At 38.0% G+C, this 12,861-nt stretch overlaps 2 protein-coding genes across 11 annotated transcripts in view; one reads left to right on the top strand and one right to left on the bottom strand.

Annotated features, from left to right (window-relative positions):
- Nucleotides 1-3,757, top strand: part of LOC124306895 (probable phospholipid-transporting ATPase IA) — a 60,454-nt gene extending 56,697 nt beyond the window's left edge. For 7 of the 10 annotated variants that reach the window (XM_046768027.1, XM_046768026.1, XM_046768025.1 and 4 more), the window contains 2 exons: nt 150-286; nt 2,911-3,757. In XM_046768027.1, coding sequence (XP_046623983.1) covers nt 150-286; nt 2,911-3,008 — 235 coding nt within the window. In that variant the 3' untranslated portion in view covers nt 3,009-3,757. The remainder of the gene's footprint in view (nt 1-149; nt 287-2,910) is intronic. The other 3 variants (XM_046768024.1, XM_046768022.1, XM_046768020.1) reach the window with 2 other exon arrangements.
- Nucleotides 3,758-9,430: 5,673 nt separating this feature from the next.
- On the bottom strand, nt 9,431-12,517 carry LOC124307278 (uncharacterized). The gene is made up of 2 exons (XM_046768798.1): nt 12,213-12,517; nt 9,431-12,144 (listed from the first exon to the last, which is right to left on the bottom strand). Exons 1-2 carry the CDS (start codon nt 12,515-12,517, stop codon nt 9,633-9,635), a joined length of 2,817 nt encoding a protein of 938 aa, XP_046624754.1. The 3' UTR covers nt 9,431-9,632.
- Nucleotides 12,518-12,861: the final 344 nt, after the last annotated feature.

Below are 12,861 nucleotides of genomic sequence, written 5' to 3' on the forward strand. Positions count from 1 at the left end.
AGTGATCACGAGTAAGTTTACGGTAGTAATATAAGGTTTGATAAATCTTTGAACATTGCACAATATATCGTACACATATGTATATATTCCAAACGAAAATGTCAAAGAGGACGCCAAATGTCTCAAAAATTGAATGGTACCGTATTTAGTATTCCAAAGAGAGAAAAAAAAAAAATGGCCGGTTGCAGATTAACGGAGACTGCAAGGCTTCTGAAAAACGTAAAAAGCGTCTTCTCCAGACGATCCAACACTGCGTCCAGGGTAAATAATGAGGTGGAACTATCGCGTAAGTAACACAAAATCCAGAATTGCATACATATGCTTCAACGTGTATTCACAGATTATATACCAAGCCTAAACGTGGAAACGGAATCACCTCGGTGCCTACAGATAGGTAATCGGAGTTAGAATTGCTATCTCACCCAGTTGTCTACCTATAAGCGCCGAGGTGGCTTGTTTCCACGTTTTGGCCTGGTATAGACACCTGAATAGAATTGCTCTCAAAGAGTCCGAGTGACATTTTTCTTTGACAATTTTAATAAATTAACAGGTAAAATATTTTTATAAGACTAATAAATTCATATTCTGAAAAGATAATATTCAGATAAATTCTCTATGATCTTCTTAGTTTTCTTTACGCGCTTTCTACTTACTTAAACTTGTCTCTAAAACCTTTATGATTTCTGTACTATCTATTCTTCAAAAAAAAAAAAATATATGTATACGGGCTATTCCGCGTCAACCGGATCAGTCATCTCTCAGATATTTTTTTAATTTGGCATGTGGATTGTGTGTGAGGAGTTAGATTTTTGTGCCAAAGCGCGAATCTCATAATGCAAAATTCGATTTTTTATTAACAATAACAAATTAGACTCCCATTTTTTTCAAAAATTCATAACTTTGGCAAAAAATTAGATACAATATATATTTTTTTTTCAAATTACGCGGAAAGCTCCATAGAATTTAAAAAAAAATACGAAATGGTAAAAAAAAGTTGTTATCAATTGTTTATTTAACAATTAATTTTTCAAAGATTTTTAAAACAGTGACTGACACGATCAAAAAATTTTTTTTAAATTCTGACATGTTCCTTGAACTGTACTACAACCTGTGAATTAATTCCAGAGGGGTGTTTTTTTTCGTTTTTGAGTAAAAAATCATTAATGGTGTCGATGCGCGTGAAATTGCGGCGCGCCGAGTCTCTACGTAATGGCGGGCGGCCGGTTGCCGTCCACCGCTACCCCGCGGTGGCGTCGCAGCGTTATTTTAGAGTCATTTTCACGATGTAGGACATGATTGAAGAATCTGAAAAAAATACTGTACCTTCACAAGGCCTGCTCAAAGCGATAAGTGTAGTTTCAGGAATGTGTTTTTCACCGTTTTTTTATTACAGAGATTCGAAATACACACCATGAGAGTGCACATAAATGATAATAATTACATAACTTGCTACTTATTTTAAAATAAAAACACATTCTTGAAACTTCACTTATCGCTTTGAGCAGGCCTTGTGAAGGTACAGTATTTTTTTCAGATTTTTCAATCATGTCCTACATCGTGAAAATGACTCTAAAATAACGCTGCGACGCCACCGCGGGGTAGCGGTGGACGGCAACCGGCCGCCCGCCAATACGTAGAGACTCGGCGCGCCGCAATTTCACGCGCATCGACACCTTTAATGATTTTTTACTCAAAAACGAAGAAAAACACCCCTCTGGAATTAATTCACAGGTTGTAGTACAGTTCAAGGAACATGTCAGAATTTAAAAAAAATTTTTTGATCGTGTCAGTCACTGTTTTAAAAATCTTTGAAAAATTAATTGTTAAATAAACAATTGATAACAACTTTTTTTTACCATTTCGTATTTTTTTTTAAATTCTATGGAGCTTTCCGCGTAATTTGAAAAAAAAATATATATATTGTATCTAATTTTTTGCCAAAGTTATGAATTTTTGAAAAAAATGGGAGTCTAATTTGTTATTGTTAATAAAAAATCGAATTTTGCATTATGAGATTCGCGCTTTGGCACAAAAATCTAACTCCTCACACACAATCCACATGCCAAATTAAAAAAATATCTGAGAGATGACTGATCCGGTTGACGCGGAATAGCCCATACTTATCCATATGTTGCTATAAAGTTATGCGAGTTCCTACATTCCTTCGTTGCATTTCTTAATTTCTGCTGAAAAAAATATTAAAAATGTATCGAGAACTATTTTATGATAAATAACGAATAAATCTGAAACTAGAAATTGCGGTAGAAGATCATAGAAAAACTCGGAATTAGAGCATTTTATCGAAAAAAAAATTTTAAATTTAATACCTCGACATTATAGGAGCAAATTTGACAGTAGGGATCTATAGAGAAAATGTTAGCCCTAAAAACCATAGATCATATGATTGAAATTAATTACTTATGAATTATCCCTGCGAACATTCATTATCAAAGTACAGTTTGATGGTTAAAATACCCAAACATTGATTTAATTTTTTTATGTATGACATGATCATATAGCTTATTTGTGAATCGTTATTCAATTATAATTTACTCCGTGTAAATATGCATTGTATTATATACACCACGAACTGTATTGAAAGTAGAAACTTTGATTTCTTTCATATAATCAGTTGCTCACCTGCAATGCTTTTTACAACATGATTACCGAAGATAATTTGTGTAATACTCGTAGAATGATGATGAGGATGAGCAAAGCATAATAAAACATTTTCAGAATGTGAGTTCACAGCATCAATTATCTTCCGTATTCAACAAGTTTTTTTAGATTCTATTTCTAATGGTCATGCTTGCCAAGATGAAATTCCAAAATGTAAAATGAGCAGTTTTTAGTCCGCTAACGCAGATACATAAGATGATAACACCACGTTTTTAATTTGTCCGTGACTAGATGGCTTTGCTTTTTCTCAAGAGGAAGGAGGCTCCGTGACGCAAACAGATGTGATCAGAGCTTACGATACAAATCTCCCCAAACCTGTCGGGATGTAACTCACATTTATACGTGCCATTATACAATGGACTTTTTTGGTTGGTTAATTAATCTATAGTAATTAATTATTATGTATATTCTGCCTGCGATCCAACCAATTTGTTGGCAATACCCAATACTCGTCTCAGCATCAGTCAGATTTAGAAACGAGCATAGGTCATTTTGAGTTTAATTATTCAGGTATTCAATATTAGAATAAGGCTAATTCATTTCTTTGTTGTATTTGTTGTTGACACGTACATATAGAGGTTGGACCAAAACGAAAACGGAGCCGATTTTAAACGTAACTAAAATTCCAACGCGCTCAACCGATTTCTGAAAACTTTGTTTTGCTTAAAACTAGAAGAAAGAATCTTTCGTATCGTGTTTAAAAATCTGAAAAATCTTTATTCACTGCTGGAATACACGCTCTTGAAATCGGGTTTTGAAAAGTCATTGGGAGACTGAAAAAAAATTGATATTAAAGAATGTTCAACCTAATTTCGATCTTAAATTATGATTCAACGTCGAATTTATTTTGTTCGAAGTTTCAAAAATCGGTCAATACGTTAGGATTTTATTCACGTTTCAAATCGTCCCCGTTTTATTTTGGCCCACCCTGTATATGAGGGATTCTCCTTCAACTCAGCCACTTTTTTTTCAACCATCTCAGACCTACCCCATAATTGGTTATATCAAAGTACTACTAAAAGGTACCCTATGTGAATTTTTTCAGATTTTTAAATTCACTATTTGAGAAATTGCCGTTTTTTTCAAATGAATATATCTCGGAAACTTGAAGTAAGTGAAAAAAAATGACTCTACACAAAAGTTGTAGTTTTTTGTTAGCTTTCGAAAGGAATTTTTGGAAAAAAAATATTACGTTCCGGTAACGCTGATTTTTTACCAAAAAAGGAAGAAATTATTTTTTTATTCAAAAAGGACCCTTTTTTTTGCTGAAAAAATTACAGAGTCTTCCAATATGTGTGACAATATCGCCAAAAAATCGCCAGAGTGGCACGGATCGAGGTTCTAGGGTAAAAAAAAATGAAGCTACACAAATCAATTTTTTTATACCGGAACCTCGACCGAATTTGTGTGGCTCCATTTTTTTTACCCTAGAACTTCGATCCGTGCCACTCTGGCGATTTTTGTCGATATTGTCACACATATTGGAAGACTCTGTAATTTTTTCAGCAAAAAAAAAGGGTTCTTTTTGAATAAAAAAAAAATTTTCTTTTTTGGTAAAAAATCAGCGTTACCGGAACGTAAAAATTTTTTCAAAAATTCCTCTCGAAAGCTAACAAAAAACTACAACTTTTATGTAGAGTCATTTTTTTTCACTTACTTCCAGTTTCCAAGACATATTCATTTGAAAAAAACGGGAATTTCTCAAATAATGAATTAAAAAATCTGAAAAAATTTACATAGAGTACCTTTTAGTAGTACTTTGATATAACCAATTATGGGGCAGATCTGAGATGGTCGAAAAAAAATGGCCGAGTTGACGGAGAATCCCTCATATATGCTCATAATTTCGAATTTCATACATTATCGATACGCTTGGAATGATCAATGAGATCATAAGGTGGAATGTAGATAACGGAAAAATGATGTACCTTCCTATTTTATTGATGTCCTCGATTGAAAGTCAAATGCGCTTTCAAACACTGTAGTCAATGTATTTTTATCCAATTATTCAAACGTGTGTTTATACACATGGCTTTACTTGTCTACTGGTCCACTTTTTCCCTCGAAATCGTGGGTACTTCTCAACTTGACATATTACGAAATTAATTGAGAAAATCACCTGTAAAATTTGTCACATTCGTAACCATAACCCTTATGGAAATGCACATTCCTTTTCGAAATCCATGTATCACTCAAACCACGGAATGTACAGACATATGGGATATTTTATTTGGAACGCGTTATTTCTTTTTCTATGGCTTCTACAACAAAATTGAGGCTTTAGTGTAAACTAGTTTCAACAACAATGAGTCTGATGTTTCTCTGATCCAATACGATCGCCGTGTTTCTTATTACTCTTTTTTTATAATTTCTACTCAATTTTTTAATTAGCAGAGGTTACCAACGGAGTAAATGTTCTGATAGTTTATTAATGTTTCCTGGAAGAATCTCGTAGAAATCTCGAAGAGTCGCAGTTCTAATCATTTCATATTAACAACTTGATAAAGTGTTAAATTGCGAAAAAAGTTGTCGTTTTCAAATACTCTGCTACTTTGCCCTCATTTCTTTTTAAGTAACTAACAAAACTTTCAATTTTAATATGATGGGTAAGAATTCTCGACCTCGTGGATAATATATTATTGAATCTTGGTGAGCGGTCAATTATATGTGTAACGTATTTTTTTTTTTTTCTTTTTTCACCAATGTTCCGACAGACCTTGCTATGAACGCAGTAAATAACCGTTGGGCCTCTCTAGATAAAAAGATCCCAATTCCACTCAGTGAACTAGTTAAAGCCTTAAACATTTGTTTCGATTCGGCAATCTTTAAATTTAACAATGACACATATGCACAACAATTCGGGTTGCCCATGGGATCTCCTCTCTCTCCAATCCTGTCAGATCTTGTGATGGAAGACCTAGAAAGTTCATGCATTAGCAATCTAGATTTTGATTTACCCTTCTACTTCCGATATGTTGACGGTATTCTAACTGCAGTCCCTAAAGAAAAAATAGATTACACACTGAATATATTCAACCAATATCATCCACGACCACAATTCACCATTGAAATTGAAGATAATAACGCCATCAATTTCCTAGATTTATTGCTGATACACAACAACACTAAAACCAAAACAGATTGGTTCCACAAAAAAACCTGGTCTCAAAGATATTTGAATTTCAATTCCCACCACCCGATGTCCTACAAGATAGGCACCATCTTTAATCTTGTTGACCGAGTCATCAAACTTTCAAGTACAGAATTCCATGAAAAAAATGTGTCACTCATATATAATATATTAAGATGGAATGATTATCCCTACGGCCTATTACACAAACATATAAATAAGAGACGCTCCCATATCAACAACTTACTTGACAATAATATGGACTCTGCTCCCGCAGACCACAACAATAGACCTGCCACTACATTTGTTCCCATCCCATACGTATCTGGTCTCTTTGAGTCACTGAACCGTCTATTTACTGAACATAATGTCAAGTTTGTGGGAAAAAATTCAAAAGAATTCCAAATAGTCTTTGATTCGGGAAAAGATAGGATCCCCATGGGCAAACGATCCAATGTTGTGTACAAAATACCTTGCAATGATTGCAATCAAGTTTATATCGGACAAACTGGTCGCCATCTAAACACCAGAATCAAAGAACATCAACGCAATGTACATGAGAATGAAGAATGTCACACTGCTCTAACAAAACATGTGACCAATAAACAGCATACTTTTAGCTATGACAATACAAACATCCTCTGTGAAGAACCTAATTATTATAAAAGGTTATTACTAGAAATGTGCAATATTGTAGGACACACTAATTCCGTTAACCTTAGACAAGATGTTGAACATCCTAGCAATATTTACAAACCGCTAATCTCCGCCCACATATCACACATTGTTTAACCTTAACTATACGCATAAAATTATTGTCCCCATGGCACAGTATTTTTTACATAATTTTTTTGTTTTTTTATATATGTTTATATCTGGTTCACCTTCACTCTGGGTCATATTTGTTTCTCCCATCAGTCGTTATTCACCAGTTGACCCAATCGGTTCAACAAAATTTTTGTTAGACATGGAGAACAGAGTCATAAAGATCCCAGTACCACTTTCTTGGACATTGCGTGAACTAATTTAACTGCTATAAAAACTTTTCTTTAAAACTTTTTTAATATATTGACATATAGACAGTGATGATACATAGTTTTTTTAATTAATTACCTCCAATTTGTAACTCCTACCCTCAAACAACCGGAGGAGCCGACAATGACTACCGTTACTCGACGAACTTTGTCCCGACAAATTGTATTTTATGAATTCGACTTGTATCTTAGTCCCCTTCCTATAAAAAGGTAAATTACTCTCTAAGCCTATCTTCTTTTTCAATCATAACAATTAATCAAATTGTACTCACTAACCTATAATATACAATAGCCTTAAGAGTATTACACCTATAGTATTTAATGTCTGATTGTACTTTTCTTATAAAAAATGTGTTTTGTTCTCGACAGTTAAATAAATAAATCGTTCTGAGGAGGGCCCATATCCGGGCCGAAACGTTAACAAAAAATACGTTATACATATGATTGACCGCTCACCAAGATTCAATAATATATAACAAAACTTTCACTCACGGATTCGTCATGCTTTCCAGAAAATGAATAAAACATGCATAATTAATGAGAGTCGTCAAATTAAGTGAAAAAACAAAACTTCAAAAATTTCAAACACAAATTACAGTTTAAATTGTATTTAAAGAAGTAATACGCAAAAAAAAGTTTTTTTATACAAAATAATTGTAATACACTTACGATTTTTAGTTTGTTATATACTGAATCAGACGAAACCAAGATTGTATTTTAATAATGTAAAATGCTTGGGCTTAGGGAACTAAACCAAATCACAGTGAGTTTTCTGAATTAATACTACAACCCAGGAAATTATCGAAATTATCCAAAAGAGTGATAATAAAAGTATCCCAGTAAAAATGTGACATGTTTTCACAATTTATTCGTATATATTTATGATTAAGACAGTTGGAAAGTTATCAACCCGTAGAAAGTCGTTATTATCCTTACATAAAAAAACTTGTAATTCCAAAACGAAATTTCTTGGTGTCATATGAATTTTTAATTTCCATAGCACCCGTTTTTTACTAATTCATTTCGCATGGTCGTGAGCACTTTTAGTAGCAGGGAGGATTAATTCTCGAAAATATGTTTGATAATTCCAAAATGTTCTTCGACAAATGAAATCTTATCTAAACATGTCCAATGAACTCTTGGAAATATATCTGATTTGATTGAAAATATGTACCTTAAGTAATTGATCACTCAAAAGTTTTGCTCTTTCTCAAATAATTTTATGAATGTTGTGTGCATCATCTACAAAAGGATAATTTGGATAGGCAGGCCAGAGTTGAAAGTTTTCAAAAAATTTTCAACGATATCGATATAAATCCTTGTACACTGTTGCTATAAAATAAATATATACGCTGTGACGATCATCCGAAAAGAACGGTCTGTTCTGTCGATATTAAGTGCATGTAAAATGAAGTAAAATGTGCTCTGTAAATTATTCTGGATGGATTTAGATCGCAATATCAGAAAATACCAGGATTCCTAAAACAAAATAAAATTGAAACCGACCAGCTGCATCACCTAGGACAGAACTTTGATTAAGTAGTCAGAAAACCATGCTAATGGTGTCTAGTTTGAATTTTCTTTCGGGGTAAAAAGCTGCAATTTTAGATTTCTGTGTCTTCAATGATGTATAACATTTTTTGAGTTACCACTTAGTGGTCTCATGATGGTTTAGATGCGTCTTTTGACGCGTTTCCACCAAATGAAAAAGTTTTTCATCGAATGAAACAAATGTCATAATTTTCTACGATTGGGTTTTATTTTATGAAAAATAAGAATCACCAAATACTATGATAGATTGTATTCCTATACATTCTGAATAAAATACTACATAAAATGTTTCGCCTTTTACTGTTAAACGTCATCCTTAGGAAGGTATAACTTTTGAGCCTTTTTTCAATTGATTTATCCTAACACACTGTAGAGGCTCTGTTTCTTCAACGAACTGCGAACTGACGATATTTAAAGAATTCCAACTGGTTTGCGAAATATAACGCTGAAAATTTTGTACATGCAAACTTTGTATACTAAACATTCGAAAATTTTGGCAATGTTGTGTAATGAATTTACCGTAAAATGAAAGTATAAGCACACAATGTTTCAATTATAAATTTAATCATCTGTATATTTTCTTAATTCTCCGTCCTCGTTGATGGAAATTAAAAGTTTGAATATTTTCGTATTGTGAGTAATGCGTGCAGTTCAACTACAACATATTTTCTAAATGAATTGTTAAAAACTGTAAATATTTGAAAACTGTATTCTAGGATAAAGTAAAATATTCACAAACTTTTAATGGACAATAGCAACCGTCTGGTGAAACGTACTATCCTAGATGCGTGCCAATGTAACAATAAAATGACAATCATAAAAAAAACAAAAACAGAATCAATGTGTTACAAATGGTGTAAAGAATATGTAGAAAAACCATGCACTAATACTTCACTGCACAAGTAAACAACTTTGATATTTTTCCAATCGATCTTGAAAAATGCTATAGTATCCACCTTCTCGATTAGAAATCTATCATAATATCAGCAAGACAAAAAAATATCACTGTAATAATAAACGATCCAAAGTATGTGTAGAAAAGCACCAAAGTGTTGCTAGATACATAATTTATATAAATCCTTCTTGCAAAGCGTAGCCGTAACACAAATTGTACACACCGGCGACTTCACGTTGCGTGTTTGCACTTCGTCGTAGCGAAAGATGATCGGAAAACGCATTACTCGATCCTCACATATTTTTCTGTCGAAATAAGAATGTCCGTTCAATCATGACCATTTTTACTCATCCGTGCATGCAGACGTGGGTGGCTCGAGTTTTAAACTGACAAAAAAATTGTCTCTATCCTCCCTGTATCGAGCCTTGAGCAAAAACTCCCAGGCTATTGAATGCCCGAGATATGAATAATTTTGCGCCGATCTCTGGCACTCGGTCAGCCAGGCAGTGACCTCGATCACGCGTTTCTGTCGTTCATCCATGTTTCTCAGGTTTAACTCATTCTGTGCGATAAATCCGAGTTCAATGACGTAGCTGCGCCATCGATCGTAGGCCATTCTCGCCAGAATTCGTTGCCTGGTGTTCCAAGCCCCACCATCGCCGGACAAATTACAATGGAGCGAACCTGCCTTGCCATTCTTAAGTTTTACAATAGCTGCGGAGATAATTCGTCGGGCGAATCCGACGCAAGGCTTGGGTTGCTCGAGATTGGCGTCGTCGCAAACATCTGGGGAAGACGAAGCACTCAGTTCTTTCCTAACCAAGGACTTCACGGCCGGGGTATTGGCAGGACGAGAATCAGAAGTAATGCCCAGCAGCCGCGCTAAGAGGTCACCAACGTACGGCAAAGCGGGCGAGTCGAGCTCAGCCCTTGCCCAAGTCCTACGGTACTTTTGGGTTCGAGGGCTCCTATAAATCTTCGACAATTGTTCCATCGCTTGATACCTCGTGGCATGGTGAGCCCTGAGATGATCCCAGGTGGCCTTGAGCCGATAAATGGGAGGGCTCTGAAGGCCAGCCAGGATGGATCTGCATGACTGGAAGTTTCCGGTGGCGTGAGACTTTCCAGCGGCGTTTATCAGGCGAGCAACAAGACGGGCGCGAAACTCGACCTTCTTTACAGCCAATATCTCGCTGGCAACAAGGCAGGAGATCCGGTGACTGAAAGCGATCCAGGCACCGAGGTTCGACGCGTTTTTGGACGACCCCTGGAATACGATTATCTCCATCTCCACCGGCGGAATTCGGAGAAAGAGGTCTCTGTCAACAAGGGTCAGCTGTTGAGCGATCGTGGTGCTGTCCAGGTCCCAAGCACTCACCCTGAAGTCCATTTTCAGCAAGCGTCGCAGCTGGTCAGTGGTAGCACCACCCCGCGACGGGCCGCCTTGATTTTTCTTCCGCTTCCATGGCTGCGTCACAACCTGCGATGAGAATATGCGACCGAGGATGTGACCGGCTCGCTCATCGTTCGTCGCAAAAACACCAGTGTCACTTTGTAGCGAGCTGCGCTTCCGTCGGCCAAAGAACGTTCTGCGATTACCAGCAAACTGCTCTCTCTCAGACTGGGATCTAAACTCTCGGAGGAGTTCAAGGTGCTGTCGAAGCTCTCGATAGGCCGCCGTCGCCGCCCGAGGCCTGTACCAGTACTCAGGAGTCCAGAAGAGCACGACGCGTCCTCGCGTCGTCGCTCCCATCGCTCCACACCGCCCGCGGTCAAGGGCCGTTGCAGATATACTTGCAGCAAGCTGCCTTCTGGACACGGGCAACCGCAGCTCAGGGTCCATCGGCTGCCGCCGTACCCCGACGGCACTCATGGACCGTCGTCTTTGAACGGAATCGCGTTCTCCAGGCTGTACGGACCATGGGCCAAGAGCGTGAAGAAAATGGGCCGCCGTCGCTAGCCCGTAGCGTCTCGGGTGTCGCCCGAACGACTTCCGGCGATGCTCATTATCCTTCCGCCGATCGCCGCTCTCCCACGCGACGACACCGCTTTCGACTAGTTTATAGGGGTCCAAAGGCGTGTGCGGAGGCTGCGCAGCGTCTCCTGCCTTACGCGAGTCGTAAGACTCCAAGTAAAGACCAGAGCGGCAATTTTCGCGAATGCCGAATCCGAACCTTGAGATCTTAGGTGCGAGGTTGATAATCTTCTGGGCAGTTGAGTGGTGGCCTAGTTTTTTTGGCGCGGAGTTTCCTACGTCCGCAGAGTCTTCGGTGAACTCGGTCGTCCACAGGTCGTCGACTCGGATCCCCTGAGTGAAGTTGAAATTCTTGTCCCGAGTAAAAAGGACGTCGCAAAGACCCCCAGACTGGTGATTGGATTTATCTGCCCGGAAATTTTGACCCACAGGCCAGCTGTAGCAGCCCCTTTTTATCGGACGCCTCTCAGGTGATCCGTCGATCAACTCGTACCTGAGGTCGGCTAGACTAGCACCTGCAAATCGCACTGGAACTGGGGCGTAGTAACCGTAACCCAACTCGCCATGGGATGGGCCGAGAAAAAGGTCTTTCTGGGGCCAGGAAGGAGCGAGCCCATCGCCCGCGCCACCGTAGTGAGCCCAGACCCGGCAGATCGAGTGATCACCGCGTTTCTGCAACCTTCTAGCGAGCTCGACTTCCGAAGAGACAAGGAAGAGGGTACTGGCACTCGATGAACTCGCTGCAGTGGTCTCGGACAAAGAACTTCCATCTCCTTTCTGGGCTATTATGTTCTGAATTCGCTCGCACCATATGTTCCAAAACATTTCACGTCGTTCCATTCCTCCGAGTTCGTAGTAATTCGCTCTCCCATCGATCAACCTGGTAAAGAATCAACGAGAAATGACATTCAATGTTAATGCACTGGCAAGAATAATTCGCGCGTATACCTTGCCTTCAAAGTTCGCCGCTTTCGTCTTCGAAAAATACTCAGAGCTACGAACTCCAACGGATAAACCGAAACCAGTTCGAAGCTCTCGATGCTCGGATCCAAGTCCGGTGGACACATGAAGTCCGAATTCTCATTAAGGATGTCGGCAGCGACTACTAGCCTTGACGGTGTCAAGCCTAAAGCAACTTCCCGCAAACCTCGCCCGTCGCGAGTCGTCTGAGCAAACGGAGACTCAACCAGAACTGTGTCAGAGAAGTCGCAGTACTCGGAAAGCAGGAGCTTCTGAATCCGATTATGCTCCATCGTGGAATTTACTTCATCTAAGATCCTAGGCTATTTAAGATAAAATCATTAACGGTGGAGAATGAACACTTGGCAAATTATTGACGAACAAACATCAGATGAAACTTGAGTTGTGAATATTTTTCTTTTTAATCATTGTCATTAAACTAAAAATAGTATCGATTGAACGAAATTTTACAATAGGGATATCGCGACACTTTGGTTTGGTTGGAAAATGCAAACGAAGACGAACCGTTGACATGATCGCAGCCAACACGACTACGTAAACTCGATCCTTGAACTGCGCTATCATTTTTTTTGTCAAATATATCGCGGTCAAGCGGTGTCACAAAGTGCTCCGTAAT

The sequence above is a fragment of the Neodiprion virginianus genome, chromosome 6, assembly GCF_021901495.1.
Source record: "Neodiprion virginianus isolate iyNeoVirg1 chromosome 6, iyNeoVirg1.1, whole genome shotgun sequence".
In the NCBI taxonomy this organism is placed as follows: Eukaryota; Metazoa; Arthropoda; class Insecta; order Hymenoptera; family Diprionidae; genus Neodiprion; species Neodiprion virginianus.

What these genes read in the sequence shown, in the direction of transcription:
- LOC124307278 (XM_046768798.1), bottom strand. Translation starts at nt 12,517, where the DNA reads ATGGAGCATAATCGGATTCAGAAGCTCCTGCTTTCCGAGTACTGCGAC. An exon ending in CGGCGAACTTTGAAGGCAAG is followed by an intron (nt 12,145 to 12,212) that starts GTATACGCGCGA and finishes ATTCTTTACCAG; the next exon opens with GTTGATCGATGGGAGAGCGA.